Below are 17,922 nucleotides of genomic sequence, written 5' to 3'. Positions count from 1 at the left end.
AATTCCTTGTTGCATAGCTTGCATACAACCATGCTCTTATCGACGCTTCCATCCATTCCTTTTTTATAACAAAATTTCCCATCCACAGGGCCAACCAAAGCTGTCCCATCAGCTTTTTTGTCCATGTTCACTGTGGTTTGTTTTGCTGCGTCCCAATTCGCCTACTTATACTATGCCCTATAAGTATGTACTCTTTTTAGTAGGCAAGCTTTGGGACATACTACTTCGTCATAACTGCTTCTTTAACGACGCTCTGTTGCTTAGTTACCTGAATCCTGTCACTGTTTAAACTGCCCTGTCAATCATCACAGTTAACATTATCTACATTTCGTTTAATTTCCTACCGTATTAGAGAGAAATTAAGAGGCACGTTCTTTAACGAGTCTTTCATGCCGAGAACTCTGCTCTTGTGTTTGCTTAATTATGCATTTAAACGTTAATGACCAAACCTATCATTATAAATGTTGCTGCACATGGAATATAACGCGGATAACATTTAAAAAATATTTTTTATCAGGTTACACACTGATTATTTATCACTCAAACCCCTTTCTCTACCTGTCTGGTGGTCGTGCATATCCTCCATGTTTGTAGTTTTTTAACACTTTTTATGCGTGTTTGTAGTTCTAATCGAATCCTCGTTCACGGCGCAGTGTGTTGTGGGCAATATTAGCCGTTAGAGTGTGCATTGATCGTTAAGTAGTAGACCATCCGGGAATCTTTGGAATACTTTTTTAAACATACTGCGATTTGGGACATACAATACTATTTAGGACGGACGCAGCTTGTCTGAACGCTAGTTGGTGCTCCAGTATAATCGGTCCGCCGAATCTCATCCAGTGAGAAACGTTCCGCGGTGCAAAACTAAGTGCGATTAAAATGCGTTAAAAAAATTTTACGCGTTATTTTTGTGTAATTAATTAATCTAAATTAACGCGTTAAAGTCCCGGCCCTAATATATATATATATATATATATATATATATATATATATATAATTTTTTTTTTACTAGAACTGAGGTTAGAATAAATAAATAAACAAACAAACTTACCGTACATACATACATATTCTTACATTAATGCCCTTATAGTTTTTAAATGATAAAGATAGAGTATTAGAGTGGTTTCAGAAGAAAATACCTTTTCACATATGAATGTGAACAAAACATTGCCCATGCTGTTTCCATTCAAACAACATCAAAAATCTTTCAGCAGCTGTCATGATGTCATGTTCTTTTATTATAAATAACAGTCTTTCTTTCTTTCTTTCTTTCTTTCTTTTAAACAGAATAACTACCTTCGGTCCCTTGGGGGAATAAACCCAGGTGCGTCCGTGCGCAAGGTTGCAACAAACAATGTCCTTGGAGCCTACAGCCTTAAAGGGAAAAAAAAACCTTTCAAGGTTCAAGGATTTGTGATATAATTATAGGCAAGTTATCAAACATTTTTTTATCAAACATGTTTAAAAGTAGTTTTGTTTTTGTTTTGTTTTTTGTACAATTTTTACATAAACTACCTTCTATATTATTATTGCTACTTCTAGGAGCAATGCAAAGACTCTATGAAACCATGAAGCCAGTGAGGTTGAAGACCTCATTTCAATGGCGCTAAAATTTGCACCACACCGGCATTTGAAAAGGTAAGTAATACTGTAATTTTTGTTTTGATTTTCAACAATTCAGTGGGCCTCATGCAAAATCAAAATCTTCCTCGTGTTATTTTTGACATGACCCACATTAGAAAGTATAGTTACTGGATGAGTGTAAAAACAATTTTTGCAGTGAATATCATAACATCAGTCTACAAGACATCAGCTGCACACAGAACCAAAAATTAACACTCGCCAAGCACCAAATGCGAGTAAAATTCAGCGTTGGCGTGTAAATGAAACCGTGTCAATGGCCAGTGTGTTTCCCAAATGGGTACAATCTTGCTTAATTTAAAGCCCGACTCACACTACAGGAGTTTTAGCCTGATTTTGCCCCAATTTTCCCATCCTGAGAATCGGAGCAAAAATCTTGTCAAGCACCTCGATCGGCCCCGATCAAATCAAACATGTTTGATATTTAAGATTTTAAATCGCGTTGATGACGCTATGTGCTTAAATCAGTACTTTTACAACAGCCAATGCGTGACTGCAAAACACGGGTCGTTCGATAGTGGAGATGGAGGAAACTGCTGCTTGAGTTTTTGTAGTAACACTGTCTTGTCTGTATAATGTGTCGAAAACGTTCTGTTTTCAGCTGTGCTGAACTGAAATCGTCTCAGTTTTGAATAGGGCTGTGACGGTGGCAGATTTTTACCACAGCGGTGGCGCAGTGTTTTATAAACATATATACATTATAACGTTTGTCTACATAGGCCTATATATAAATACATATGTATATAATTTTGAAACGCAAAATAAATTAGGCTCAAACATTATTAACAAAACGTGCCTGTTTATTTTAGCACTTTAGTCAGTGAACAAGCAGCCTTAAAAAAACGCTCAAATAAATCGAAGAAATAATATATTTAAATAAGAAAGTAGCCTAAATACGAATGTTAAATAGGCTATTAAACAAACATTCGTTGCAAAAATGTCGGAATGCTCATCAGAACTACTGGCCCGAGTCCGTCTTTTTCCCACTTTCTCTTCCCCGTTACACAGCTGCTGTCTTTAATAACAAAGTGATTAAATTTATTTTCATTTCTTTAGTTTATAAAGTTAATTTAGAGATATATTTGGAACACTTTTTGTTTGTTCAATTCAAGTTTTTTTTTTTTTTTTTTAAGTAATGACTAAGCGACCAGCGGCAGACAGATCAATTTAGCCTTCTCAAGTCATCACGATTTAAATTAAAATCCATATATATATATATATATATATTGTCACGGGGGAGAAAACACACAACAAGGTGGATCAGTGAACAAGAGCCCCGGAGGGTGGATTTATTAAAAAGTGCTTTACGAAGTGAAGGGGGAATTAAGGTGCGTGTTGCTTTCGTGGCTGGTGCTCCTGTGAAGTCCTCGTGCTCGTGAAGGTGGGTGTCCAGGCGTGCTCAATCGGGCTGTCGGTCACTCGCTGCCTTCTGAGAAAGGAGAGACAAAGGATTAGAACCAGTACGTTCAGCATGAGACAGTCGACTGTCGAAGTGTGAGTGGTGGTGGCTTTTAAAGCCACTTGATGACGATCGGCAGCTGTGACCGATCAGCCCGCGATGAGGACGTGCAGGTGTGCTGCGTTGGTTGCCAGGGCGACGCTGATGAGCCCAGAGAGACTCGTCACAATATATATATATATATATATATATATATATAAACTTAAAGCATATCACAATATTTGTTTAATCGTTTAACCTAGATAAATGTGTGCTAATAGGCACATATGCAATCGTTTGCGGAGATTAAAAGCTGGAGCATGCTTTAGGACATGGATTCGCCGGTGCAATGTGAAACTTCATTTTTGCAGCTTTCTGCACTCACCCTAGTTTTGCACATACCAGGTGAGTGCAGAAAGCTGCTTGCACTAGTTAACCTATGTAAACATTAGCTGCTGAAATGAAGATTGGCTTTGTGAGATCAGGAGGCATGATGATCCTAATAATATCTTGTAGTGTGTGATGCGCCGCGATTTTCAAGTCTTGTAATGTGTGCATGTTTAAGATTTCAGGTAAGATTATCTGCGAAGATTCTCCTTATGTGTGTGCTGCAACCAGATTTCATAATCGGTAAGGATTTTAAAACTCCTGTAGTGTGAGCCGGGCTTAGTTTTCTATTTATTGTCATCTTTACTGACTCCTTATTCTGTCACCCTTTCTTTCCCTTTCTCAAGCAGGCAATGACTGTAGTGAAAGACACATGTACAGTACAAAGCAGTCGACTTATTTTTGGCACAAATGGAATCCTATTATAAACACCTTTATCATTTATTTCAGTAATACACAAAAAATACAATTAAATAGTGCAGTTCTTTGTAATATGCATAAATTACTCAATTTGTACAACAGGATGAGCAGCCTGACATTGGTGAAGTAGAGGCACTTACCTATGTTGCTGGGTGGGTGGTCCGTAAGTTGTCCGAAGACCCTGCCATAAATGCCTGTGAGGACGGTGAAACGTTGTTGGTCATGTCCAATGACACCGACCACAACTACCACCGAAACCATGAAGCTGGCCACTTCATCAACGCAAAAAAATACACCAGCTCTTCTAATCTGGTCAGACCTTCTGACCTGATGAAAAAAGTTTTGGGAAGTTGTGAGAGTACAATAAAAAAGCTCTACCCAAAGTATGGGGGGAAAGGGACATCACAAAAAAATTACCTGAGAGGTGGCAACTTATTCAGTGATGTTGAGCACTACCATCCAAGACACGCAGAGGACATCAAAAGGATACTCCTTAACAAATTTGTGATGTGTCGGATTGGGGCCGAGTTGTCCAGACAAAAACCAAGCGGCACTGGCAAAAAGGAAAAGGGGCCCCAAACAAGCAAACGGGCAAAAAGACCTTACCGGGTGGCGAAAACTTTCCTGTTTTCTAATGTGAAAAATCTAACCAGTGTGATTACTGGTGTAACTTAAGTATTTCTCCACTACTCTGGATACAATGGTCCATTGGCTAGCTGCCTATACTTTGTATATATATTTGTTAATTAATTTGTATATTTTGTTGCTTGTAAAACTGAGATTCTTTAATTATATTTACTGTAATAAAATGTCCAAAACTTTACCTCTTTGCAGCCTACTATATGAGCCTGTTTACAGCCTGTATCTCGACTTGCCACCGACATATGCGCCTGCCTCAGGCGCGACGCTCCGTTATGGATTTAAAGGGAGAAATATTAACACGTATACATATCTATGATAAAACAGATAAGGTGGTAAATGGGTAAGTAAGTGTGTAATTGCACGGTCTGTTGGCTCATTCTCATCTCTCATTGGTTACGTTAACAAAAAAAACAGTTACATTCTACATATTTGCTACCTTATCTGTTTTATTTCTACCTTTAAATCCACTAGTTATGGCGGTGGCAAGTCGAGTAACAGCTATAGCGGAAGCTGCCACTGCCACAGAAAGATTTTAATCCCTCCCCTTACCTTATCAATGTCCCTGGTCACTCGGCCAACTCACCCAAATAACTAAATGTTCAATCCTTTGAATTAACCCTTTCATTAAGCATTATACGACACTTATAATATCAAATTCAAATCTAAATGTGACGCCCCCGAACTCAACGTGGAAATTATCCGTTTAACATTACACAACATGTCAATAACCTACAAACGGATTTAACTGTCACAAAGAACACTCGAGTCTGGACCGAGCCCCTCCTCCGGAGAATCGTCATTCTATAGCGATCGATGATTGGCTCTTTTGACTAGAAGGCGGGGCTTCCTGATAGAGCGTCCATATTGACCTTTGCATTTTTCCCCATTCAAAACTACACAAGTGACATGTCTTTGGTATTCTATAGTCTTTCATATAAAGTTATAAAAAATAAAAAATAAGGCAAAAAATAGATTAAAAAAAAGTACTGATTTATAAAAACAGCCCAGTTATGTCCAAAATGTCTCTCTATCTTTTTCCTCTAAGCAAAATCACACAGAGAGCCATGAAGTAGCAGTCTATTTAACCCTTTAAAACCGAAGGGAGCGTCGGCGCTCCCGTTTGCGTGTCTCTGTTTAAAAGCCCATAGAAAATGAAACCAAGTAGCTAGCACAATAATTATTTTTGCATACAAAATCGGAGAAGTTACACATTCAGATCAAGCCTACAATATGCTCCTGTTGCGTTGCTTTCACATTGTAACGAGTCTGCACAAATTGCATAATAATCGTTTACAACAAAAAAAATAATTAAATGGTTTGTGCGTCTTTGCACCCGTTTCATAGATTTGCGGGGGCTGGCTGTTGCATTTATGTTTTCCTATGATGTAATTACGTTCTGTGCACTATGACCCCAAGGTTTGTCACATGTGATGACGTCACCGCGCGCGACGTTTGAATTGAATGCTGTGCATGATTCTCTGCTGCGTTTTGCTCCTCATCATCTTATTTTCCTCATTGAAATCTGTTACTTCGACATTCCTCTTACACACACACACACACACACACACACACACACACACACACACACACACACACATTTATAAATGCAAGCACAACCACACACTCCTGAGCGTAACGTTACGTCTGCACAACGTGCAAAGAGAAAAAAAAAGTACACGGACTCTGAGGTTTTGGAGCTACTATTCTCGGCTGATGAAGATGAGCTCTCCGACTGCTCATCTGTTCCGGATTCAGTTTCTAGTGGGGACGAAGCTGACTTTATTGAAGGAATCGATCCTTTCCAGGACATGTAAGTACACATTCATTTATTATTTGCCCTTTGAGTTACAGAATAAACTAAACAAACATAAAATGAACGTGAGCGCATAACGCGGCATGTACTCTTGGCATGTACTCTTGTCTGTTCTATATTGGTTTTGTGCCAAAAACACCTACTTTACATATTCATGAAATATGCTTAGCTTTTGAGTTAGAGAATAAACAAAACAAACATATAATGAACCTGAGCACATGACGTGGCATTTACTGTAGTGATTTCTATATTGTTTTTGTGCCAAAAACACATAACTTATATAATCATGAAATATGCTTTGCTTTTGAGTTGGAGAAAACAAGCACAGAATGAAACTGGACATATGATGCACCAACTCTTGTCATTTCTATACTGCTTTTGTGCCAAAAACATTAACTTATATAATCATGAAATATGCTTTGCTTTTGAGTTGGAGAAAACAAACACAGAATGAAACTGAACATACGATGCACCAACTCTTGTCATTTCTATTCTGCTTTTGTGCCAAAAACATTAACTTATTTACAATTTTACTTATCATCTTTGTTGTAGTGCTGAAGATGTTAGAGAGCCATTGGAGCCCTCAGAGCCATCCATGCCAATTTGTAGAGGGGATGAAGCCAACATTTTTGAAGAAAAAGATCCATCCCAGGACACGTAAGTATATATTCATGAAATATGCTTTTGATTTACAGAATAAACAAAACAAATAGAAATGAACCTGAGCACATGATGTGTAATTTATTGTCATTTCTATATTGATTTTGTGCCAGAAACTTATATATTCATGAAATATGCTTTGCTTTTGAGTTGGAGAATAAACAAAACCAACATAGAATGAACCGGAGGACATGGTGCAGCATTTAATTTAGTCATTTCTAAATTGGTTTTGTGACAAAAACATCTAACTTGTATATTCATGAAATATGCTTTGCTTTTCAGTTAGAAAAGAAACAAAACAAACCCAGAATGAACATGTGCACATGATGCACCATTTACAACGTTTTTAACTATTTAACTTATTTCTTTGTTGTAGGGCTGAAGATATTAGAGAGCCTTTATTGGAACCCTCAGAGCCACCCTGCACCTCAGGGTCATTCGTGCCTGTTCGTAGAGGGAGAGGGTATGGTCGGAGGGCTAACAACAGAGGCTGCAGAAGTCGGAGCCAAAGGTCCCGTGGCAATGGCCGTACTTTAGAGACAGCACCTGATATTTCTGGTGGGTGGAAAACAGAAAAGGACCCTGACCATTTGCCTCAATCCCCCCATCTTTTCCTGCCCAAAAGAAAGCCAGGTGTGCAGCCACCTCTGTCAACTTCTCTGGACAACCCAACACCCATTGAACTTTTCAAAATGTATTTTGACAAGTCAGCTATCAAAACACTGTGTGCCAACACTAATAAAAAAGCAGCACGAAATATTGCTGCAGGAAAAAAATTCAAATGGACTGAAGTCACAGAAGAAGAAATGTGCAAATACATTGGCCTCACACTATACATGGGCATTCTAAAGCTTCCAAAGCTTAGAGATTACTGGCGTGTCAAATCCATCTTTCATGCTCCCTACCCTCAAAAGGTCATGTCAAGAGACCGGTTCCTTAGCATCACATGGAACATCCATTTGAGTGACCCTGCAGAAGATGCTGCCAATGACAGAAAAAAAGGGACAGATGAGTATGACTGTCTGCACAGAATACAGCCTCTATACGACAGTTTACGTGTAGCCTGCAAAGCTGTCTACCACCCTGACAAAAACCTTTCTGTGGATGAGCGTATGGTAGCCACCAAAGCCAGAATCAGCCTGAAGCAGTACATAAAAAATAAGCCAACAAAATGGGGAATAAAACTGTTTGTGTTGTGTGACAGTAGTGGCTACACAGTGGATTTCAACATTTACACAGGAAAGTCCAATGTTGTAAGTGGGAAGGGACTTTCATTCGATGCTGTGATGTCACTGGTCAGAAAGGAGTTTTTGGGATCTGGATATCACATTTACTGTGATAATTTTTATACCAGCCCTGTACTTTTCCAGCACCTCTATAACCTGGGGTTTGGAGCTTGTGGAACCATCAGGGACACAAGAATTGGTGTCCCAAAAACCAAAGTGAATGCGCTGACAAAGAAATCTCCACGGGGATCAATAAGGTGGATCAGACAGGGATCACTCCTTTTCGCTAAATGGATGGACACCCGGGAGGTGAGTGTGTGCACTACTCTGCACACTGCATACTCTGGGGACACTGTAAAAAGAGTGTGCAAATCCAACAGTGGGTACAAGAATGTAGATGTTCCAGTTCCTCCGGCTGTAAAAGATTACAATCAATTTATGGGGGGAGTTGATCTTTCAGATCAATTGATTGGCTACTATTCCTCATGGAAAAAAAGCAGGAAGTGGTACATGACTGTGCTGCACCATTTCATTGACATTGCTGTCACAAACAGCTACTTGCTGCACAAGCAACTGTGTAGCAGCAAAAGGGAGCAGCCCATGACACACCAGGCCTTCCAAGAGCAGTTGACAGAGGAGTTGTGTGGGGTGTCCCTACAGCCAGCACGGGACGGCTACAAGCACTTACCTGTTGCCATTTCTGGTACAGTTGGCTCAAAAAAGCCACACAGGGACACAGGAAATGCAGACAGTGTGGGAAATGCACTCCATTCATGTGTGAGTCATGCCAAGTGCCCCTATGTGTTATTCTGGACAGGAACTGCCACAAGTCTTATCACAGCTAGGGTTGCCTGTGTTTATGTAGGGGTGCCTTTCAGTGTGTTTAGGTCTGATTATGTACAGTGTATTTATTATTATTATTTCTTTTTACATGAGAATATCAGACATGGTTTTTATTTATTTATTTTTCCAATGAATTGTTCCATCTAAAAAAAAATTGCTCTCAAAAGCAAAATGTTATCTGTTCGACCACACGAATAATAAATGCACCCCACTCATGTGTGAGGCATGCCAGGTGCCCCTCTGCATTTTTATGGACATGAACTGTGGTGTAAGTCTCACCACATCCATTCTGCATTTTCAGTTCTGATGAAGTGCAGATTTTAGAGTAGTGTATTGAGTATTTTACATGCTCCTTTTAGTTGTTCAATCAACATTGCTCTCAAAAGCAATACGTTACCAGTTTGACTTCACAACGCACTGTTTATAAAAATGAGTGTATCTCACAACCAAATTGATGTACACAGTCCAAATCAATTTTGTGTAGTTTTAAAATGTTTTATGCAAGTTTTTTACATTGACATGTTTGAGGTTTACATTTGTCATATTTCTGTATTTAATAAAATATGCAGAAAAAACACGTTTTTTCATGTTTTTTTTTGTTTTTTGCACTTTCGAGCTATTTACTTAGTTACTATGGATTTCTTACATACACAGCCTTCAAATTGGGGGTGTAAGGATTGTATTGATGTATGGTATATAAAAATACTCAAAAGAATGACAGCACAGCAAGTGAAAATACAAAGATATACTCTGGCGGAATTGTTCTATGGCAGGTCTTAAAGGGTTAAAAAGGTCGTTACCTCCTTCCTCCTGCAAGGTATTTCTCTTAGTTTTGTTTTTGTTGTTTGATGTTATCTTCTCCAACATGAATATCCTGTTTTGAGAGTTTTCCTTCTCTCTCTTTCTTTTCCTTGGAGGCAGTTGTATGACCTTTTGGGCCACTCTCAGTCAGCTGTCCTCTTTCTTGTTTTCTTGTTAAATTAAAAAAACTTCTTTTAAGAAATATAAGTAGTAGGAAGACTTTCTAGTCTTCAATTCATCAAAACTGAATGTTTGTCTTATCTTAAAATAACATTAAAGATAAAACAATCAGGAGCTAATTGTCTTGCTGCTGCTCCACGGAATCACACTCTCTGTCTGTCTGTCTGTCTGTCTGTCTGTCTGTCTGTCTGTCAAAGTATCTATCTCTGTCTTTGTCTGTCTGTTTTGTCTACACGCATCTGAATTTTATCTGTTCAAGCACTAACTGAACTACTTTTACATCTCCTGCTTTTCAGGACTCAACTTGTAGCCATGCACTTCAATGAGAACAGTCAAAGACCACAAGCAATGACAGCTGCAGGGGACCCCCGTTGGCTCATACAGTATCCACGCTACAGAAGAGGAGAGTACACAGTACGACTTCTGAAAAGAAATCCCACATTCGGTATATATCTATCTGTCTGTATGTCTATCTAATTTTCTCTCTCTCTCTCTCTTTCCCTCTCTATATATTTATCTATCTGTTATGTGCAAAATGTTTTTTTTTTTTTATGTTTTGCAGAATATGTTGACAGGTTGCAGGATCTGCTTTTTGAAAGTGTATTGGAGCAGCCACAACTGTTTCAGGACACTCTAAAAGGATTAAAAGTTCCTGAACATCTCTGCACAGTTTTAGAGACCTATAAAGAGTGAAGCTGTTGCACAGCACACATCACGATTCAGAACAATTCCAGTCTGTGGAATTTATTTAAAATAAATAAATTACATTCACAAAATGCATGGTCAAGTCTTTATTTTAGTCAAGCGGAGGGAGTTGAAAACCGGTAAAGGTTCCAGTATTGTCTGTGAACTGCTCTCTGATGCGGGTAACAGCACACGAGGGAATCACCACCCTGATGTGTCGGCCGAGGTACCCCCAACACCACTGGACAAAATTTCTATATGCCAGGTATCTGTAGCAACTGAGAATACGTGTTATTATAGCTTGTATTGATTATTGTGTAAAATGCTAACTATACAGTAAAAGGATGGCAATAAGTGAAATGCTATGTTGAGTTAAGACCAGGTAAGACTGTTACTAACCTATTAAGAACAGTGTCTTCCATATCACCGAAGAGCTGGCGATATGTGCTAAACACAATCTGCCCCACCAACCTAATCACATCTGTGCATCACCTATATGTCAGGAAGTAAAATTAATAATGAAATAACTAAAAAAAGATTTGTATAAGAACTTTGGTATATTAAAGTGGATGGATAAAAAGATAGCTGGTCCATAAACAATGTAATACATTTAGTTTGCCTATATATGGTCAGGAATCGCACCCTTCATATATATATATATATGTGTGTGTGTGTGTGTGTGTGTATATATGTGGGTGTGTGTGTGTGTGTGTGTAAACACCTTCATATTAGTAAATCACGTATTGCTTTGACAATTATTAGGCAATACAATGGAAAGCTTTTTTTATTTACCTGTGCTACCTCCCTACAGCATACGTTTTCTCTTGGAGACAGCATGGTGCAGCGACCGCAAGTACACCTGTTGCAAAATTATTCTACGTTTATGAGTGAAAATGTTATGCCAATTTCAAATCAGACTTGTGCTTGTATGAGGGTTTTTGGTCGTCTTTTATTAGTTACCACCCGACACATCTCCCATCCGCGCTGCCCCAGGTTCGTCAACAATTTCCTCCGTAGTCCCGGCAGGGGCTAATGGTTCAAATAGATAGGGCTGGGGACCTGCACCGCTATCCACCGTGTCTCCATTTAGCCCTGGGGATTCAGGAGGAGAGAAGTCCTCCACTTCAGCAGATCCCTGCGTACTGCTGCTACTGCAAACTTCAATGTCACTGTCCATCTACATTATGAGTATTACGTGGGCGCGTAGATCTAGGCTACGTATGGAACTTTTTTTTCAACATAACATTATTTTCAATCATTTATACATTATATACACATTTATAGTGTGCATATAAACATAATTATATGTGACCCTGGACCACAAAACCAGTCATAAGGTTAAATTTTACAAAACTGAGATGCATACATCATTTGAAAGCTCAATAAATAAGCTTTCTGTTGAAAATTAGGAATCTGAGGGTGCAAAAAATCAAAATACTGAGAAAATCACCTTTAAAGTTGTCCAAATTAGGTTCTTAACAATGCATATTACTAATCAAAAATGACATTTTGATATATTTACAGTAGGAATTTTACAAAAAATCTTCATAGACATGATCTTTACTTAATTTCCTAATGATTTTTGGCATAGAAGAAAAATAAAAAATTTTGACCCATGCAATGTATTTTTGGCTATTGCTACAAATATACCCCAGCGACTTAAGACTGGTTTTGTGGTCCAGGGTCACATATTTATAGTGATAAAAATAATTGTGTATGTACAGTTATATTTTTTGAATGGAATTACAATTAATCTAATATATGCAACATGGTGTTCAATTACTTTTTAAAGAAGGAACTGTCAGTGCATTTCGCTGTAATTTAACTTTGCCAGCTAAACTTTTCCTCAGGTTTTATCTCTGAATTTTAGTCAGAGTCGGATTACTGACAGATAGCACTTGCTCGCCCCCCTGCTTCTTCCTTGCCTTGCCCTGCCACGCCCACTCCCCTCCCTTCTGCTCGCAGCCATCCATGCCCATTTAAGTTGCATTTTTCAAAAAAATTCTGAGGTAGACTTGAGCTGAAAGAGGGGTGTTTCTTAACCCTTTAAAGGGGGGATTTCACTCCATATTTCAGAAGATACTTAGTACATTATTTTTTTAATTTTGGGGGGAATAAAATGTATAAAATTTGTGTAGCGCCCCCTACCTCTTTCTGTAATAGAATAGTAAGGGGCAGCACCAGGTTCAATAATCTAGTGCCCTAAGAGATGTAGTATTATGGGCCCCTCTGGAGTCACTGACTGAACTAATGTATAATAAAATGTTACTCTGAATAAATGGCTATACTTCACCTTTACTGTCTCTTATAAAACTCTTTTGAGTAAATAAAACACGTAGAATAAATAGAAAAATGTAAAGGATTTACTTAAATTTTAAATAAAGGATTGGAAAGTGTGAAATAGATAAACAAAATAAAGCAGTAGTTAAACAATAAAATAAATATAGAATTGATACAAATTTAAGCTCAAACGGGAAAAGTTACAAATGACTGAATTTCGGAAATGACCAGAAGGTCAAATACACAGAATAAATTGAGTAATTCAACACCATACCAAAATATAACTTTGGGTGTCAGATTATCCCTTTTAAATCTTTACAATGTATAAGCGCTGAATAACACTGTATGAACTGATTTTAAAACACTTGTGGGCCCACACACACACAGTCATTCAAAACACACCCCGTTGCAGGCCTGGATCGTAGCTCGGGTTCGTGGTGGCCAGAGAAACTGAAAATTGGCCTCTTCACTCTCCTGAGCACAAATAAAATCAACAATATACCTCACTTTTGCGTGCGATGCAAACCCGCGATCGATCGGGGATCCCGTGTCCGGCCTCCGACAGCTCCTCCTCCTGCGTTGTCTCTGTCAGGCGATGTGAGTCACCCTCCAATGCAGCCAGAGGAATCCCAGACCTCACGGTGATCTGGGACGCTATCTGGTTTGTTTACGAGTGAATGGCGTAACCGCGGTGACGGAGAAACATACACGGAGAAAACGATGTAACAAACTTAACAACCTGTGTTTACACACACTATATACACTTCAATTGATTAATACGATGGTTTATCGATTAATAAACTCCAATTACTGCAATCGTTAGCTCAGATCGGTCTGATTAGCTCTCTCGTTCTCCTCTCTCTCGCTCTCTCCCCCACTCTATCCTCCACTCTATTCTCATCCCTATTAACCACTCAAAATTTTCCATTTTCCCGGGAGGGAGGATCTTAACACTTTTAAACCAATGAAAATACAAACAACCTAACTTGTAGGGCAAAACCACGTTTTTCCCCATGTACACACCCATCTATCTTGCTACAAAGCACGGCATTCTTAAAGGGACAAGCACACATAATTTGTGACTCTGAAATATGAAGCGTTATGGTGCGTTCACACCGGACGCGACTTGCGCGGAAAAAACGCGCTATTCGCGCGTAGTTGAACGCTTGAACATTTGAGTTTACTCGCGTCATTCGCGCGTGACATTTTCTTCACAACAGATGCGAATTTGCGTCATGGGAGGGGTTTCTGCCACTCGTCAGTGGGAAAGTAGTTATAAATAGGTGAATGAGCTCAATTTGCCAGCTTTAGCTTGCTTGTAGTCTCAATATGTATGTATATGTAGGTCAAATTGAGTAAAGAGCATTTTTTAAAACTAACCAGATTGTCCGACCTCTTCACTCACTTTCTTCCTAGCAAGATCCTTTTAATTCCTGTTTCTACAAAAGTCCAAAGATGTATCGTACAGCTCCGAGGAACCACAGACAGCAACGGTGATTTTGTCCTCCATTGTTGTTTCGGATTTCTGCCTCCGTCACTACTAGAGCAAGCTCCTGATTGGTTAACGCGGCGCGGATTTTCGCCAAAGTTCAGATTTTTGAACTCACGCTTTTCGCATGATTCGCGCGAATGGCGCGGCAATCGCTTGAAACGCTCAATGCGCGCCGCTTCATTCGCGCTATTCGCGCCGCAGGATGGCTATTCGCGTCTTTGCATTGACTTAACATGTAAATCACTCGCGCTTGCCGCTTCATTCGCGTCCGGTGTGAACGCACCTTTAGACTCCATTAACATTTTAGCTCTGAATGAGAGGCTAAATAAACAAACACAGAGAATAAAACAATATAACCCACAACATACTAGAATTAAATTCTAGTGGGTTACATATATAAACAGATCCCTCTGTAAAAACCTTCAGGATATAGACAGGAATAAAAATGTTGGTGTGTGTAAGTGCTACTAAAGTGGAGATTTATGGCTCAACGATGGAGAAAAAAAAACGAATTTAGAAAAAACATCCTAATTGAAATCTATTGACACAAATAGAAACAGTGCTATAAAAGAAACACTTAACTGTGTCTTTTGGATTTTTTCATTCCACTAGTCAGAAAAACACTATGAAAACCCAAAAAGCCCAAAATCTCAAACTTGACATGAAAAAAAGAAGTGTATATTTAAGCACTTTTATGTATGTATGTTTATTTAAAAAAAACTTTCCAGGGCCTTGAATTATTATTATTTTTTCAAATTCAAACCTTCAAGGATTTCAAGAACCCTGGATTGCTTTTGCTTTTCTCCTTGCCTGTTTGGTTCCATGGTCTTCTTACAAGTGCTATAAGGGGGCTTTCAAAAAATGTTCTGGTACTGATTTTAACCAATCTCAAAATCCAATATTTTCATGCCATTACTTCTTACCCACCTAAACATACCCTGAATCTCTAGCATTCTGTTAGCATGCAGATCAGTTACTACAGCCAATCAAAAACTGGTCAGCCTTTTAAACATCCCCTCTGTTTGTGCTCCAACTTAAAAAAAAAAAAGAAAGGAAAAAAGTTGACTTGAAAAGCTACTGAAAGTGAATTAATTGCTTTTACATGCTTTTCAAGGACCCAAGGGTTTCCTATTTTTTCCAGAGTGAAGGCAGCCGTGCTTTTTGAAGTTGCTTCTTTTTTTAAACATCTTCCCGCACTCAGAGCATTTTGTCAGTTTCTTGCCAGAATGAGATTGCGTATGTCTTTTCAGAGCTATTTCACATGTGAATCTCTTCTCACACTGAAGACATGAGAAGGGTCTTTCCCTAGTGTGAACTCTCAGGTGCGTATAAAGCGTTCTTTTATGTCTGAAACTCTTTCCACACAGAGTACAGGCGAAAGGCTTCTCACTGCTGTGAATTCGCATGTGGACTTTAAGGCTTCCTCTTCGAGTGAAGCTATTTCCACACTGTTGGCAGGTGTAAGGCTTCTCTCCGGTGTGAATCCTCATGTGGTCTGTAAGGCTTCTTTTTTCAGTGAAGCTGACTCCACACCGTTGGCAGGTGAAAGGTTTCTCTCCGGTGTGAATTCTAATGTGACTCTTGAGGTTTCCTTCATGTGTGAACGTCTTTCCACACTGATGACACAAAAAAGGCTTCTGTCCAACATGAGTTGTTATGTGCCTTTTAAAGCGTTTTATGTCTGTGAAACCCATTTTACACAGATGACATCTAAAAGAGTACTCTCTTAAATGAATCCTCATGTGCTTTCTAAGGCTTCCTCGACGCGTGAAAGTTTTTTCGCACTGATCACATTTGTAAGGCTTCTCTCCAGTGTGGATTCTCATGTGAGTCTTAAGATTTCCTTTTCGTTTCAAGGTTTTTCCACAAAGTTTGCAGATGTGAGGGCTTCCTCCAGTGTGAAGACTCATGTGAGAATAAAAGGTTTGTTTATGTGTGAAACTCTTTCCACATTGACTACATACAAATGGCTTTTCTCCAGTGTGAGTCCTCATGTGAATATGAAGACTACTTCTTCGTGCAAAGCTCTTTCCACATTGTTGGCAGGTGAAAGGCTTCTCTCCGCTGTGAATTTTCATGTGGTCCTTGAGGTGTCTTTTTTCATTGAATCTCTTTCCACACTGTTGGCAAATGAAATCAGTTTTTGTATCAGTCTTCTCTCTTTCTTGAGAGGAAGTCTTTTCAGTCAAGAACTGTAAAGAACTAAATGATTTTTCTCCAGTTATGAAATGATTTTTCTCAATCATTTCTTTTTCTTCAGTTTCATTCAGGTCTTCACTTTCCTCTTTCAGTGCCATCAGGTCTAAGGCAAAAAAAAAAAAAAAAGACAAACATGTTAACCTCAGTGTAATTGCAAAAAGAAAGACAAACTTTTTAGACATTTAAAGTAGGGATGCACCGATCCTTATCGGTCGATAACTTGCGCGTTTTGTCAGTAAAGCCGGTTCTGTAATCAGCGGTAAATGCCATCAGGTGCGTGATTTCACGGTGAGCCGTATATACTACACACAGCCGTTGTTTACAGACGAGCTGCGCACATTCACACTGATAATGAACATTGCTATGCGCAGCTCGTCGGTAAACAACGGCTGTGTGTAGTATATACGGCTCAACGTGAAATCACGCACCTGATGGCATTTACCGCTGATTACAGAACCGGCTTTACTGACAAAACGCGCAAGCTTTATCGACCGATTGGTATCAGTGCATCCCTAATTTAAAGTTGAAGTGATATGGGTAAATAAAGTGCAGAATTTTATAAAATTTTAAACATTAATAGGATTAAAAAAACCCAAAAAAACAAAGACATCCAGCTTGACAGAGCAAATAATTGTTAGCCTGAAATAAATAAGTGTCAAGTTTTATACGTCAATAAGAACAATACATGTACCAAGTTTAATCAAAATGATGCATGATAAACTCTGATGTGTGTACAATTTAATGACTTTTTAAATATGTTAAGGGTCCTAACAGCTACCAAAGACATAATGATAATCCTTAGAAGAACAACAGGGCACTGGGACCTGTGTGTAAAGAAGGCAGTCATCATCAGGGCCCATTCTTGTCAGCGTTTTCCTTGATTATCAATAGACTTCACTATTATAGTGATGATACTTACTGGAGTGATTATTGGAAATATTCTAATTTGAAATAATTGCAAACACTGTACTGTATCACAGTACGTGTATCAAGTATGTGTATAAAAGATGCATAAAAGGTTCTCTTTCATCATCTCGTGTTCGAGATCCACCTACGGGAAGGGCATCCGTACCTGACCTCTGCAGAAGCATCCAATTGCACCAAGTCTGGCTTGACAGACAGGAGCGCGTGCCACTGGCAGGTAAGGGGCCGCCCCTTACCGGGCGAATAAAACCAATGCACGCGCTACCTTTCCTCAGTTGACATTCGCTTCTCG

The 17,922-nt window shown here is 39.0% G+C and overlaps 2 protein-coding genes across 2 annotated transcripts in view; one reads left to right on the top strand and one right to left on the bottom strand.

Moving 5' to 3' along the window:
* LOC141326054 (uncharacterized) overlaps positions 1–17,922 on the top strand; it is a 264,874-nt gene that overhangs the window by 211,758 nt on the left and 35,194 nt on the right. The gene's annotated exons all lie outside the window — the stretch shown is intronic.
* Positions 15,617–16,804, bottom strand: LOC141325766 (uncharacterized). Its single transcript, XM_073834502.1, has one exon. The coding sequence runs from the start codon at positions 16,802–16,804 to the stop codon at positions 15,617–15,619; it is 1,188 nt and encodes a 395-aa protein (XP_073690603.1).

The sequence above is a fragment of the Garra rufa genome, chromosome 2, assembly GCF_049309525.1.
Source record: "Garra rufa chromosome 2, GarRuf1.0, whole genome shotgun sequence".
Taxonomy (NCBI): Eukaryota; Metazoa; Chordata; class Actinopteri; order Cypriniformes; family Cyprinidae; genus Garra; species Garra rufa.
The sequence above is the reverse complement of the archived record's forward strand: the minus strand, read 5'-3'. Positions and strand labels throughout refer to the sequence as shown.

Coding starts and splice junctions, on each gene's coding strand:
- LOC141325766 (XM_073834502.1), bottom strand. CDS start 16,804: ATGGCACTGAAAGAGGAAAGTGAAGACCTGAATGAAACTGAAGAAAAA.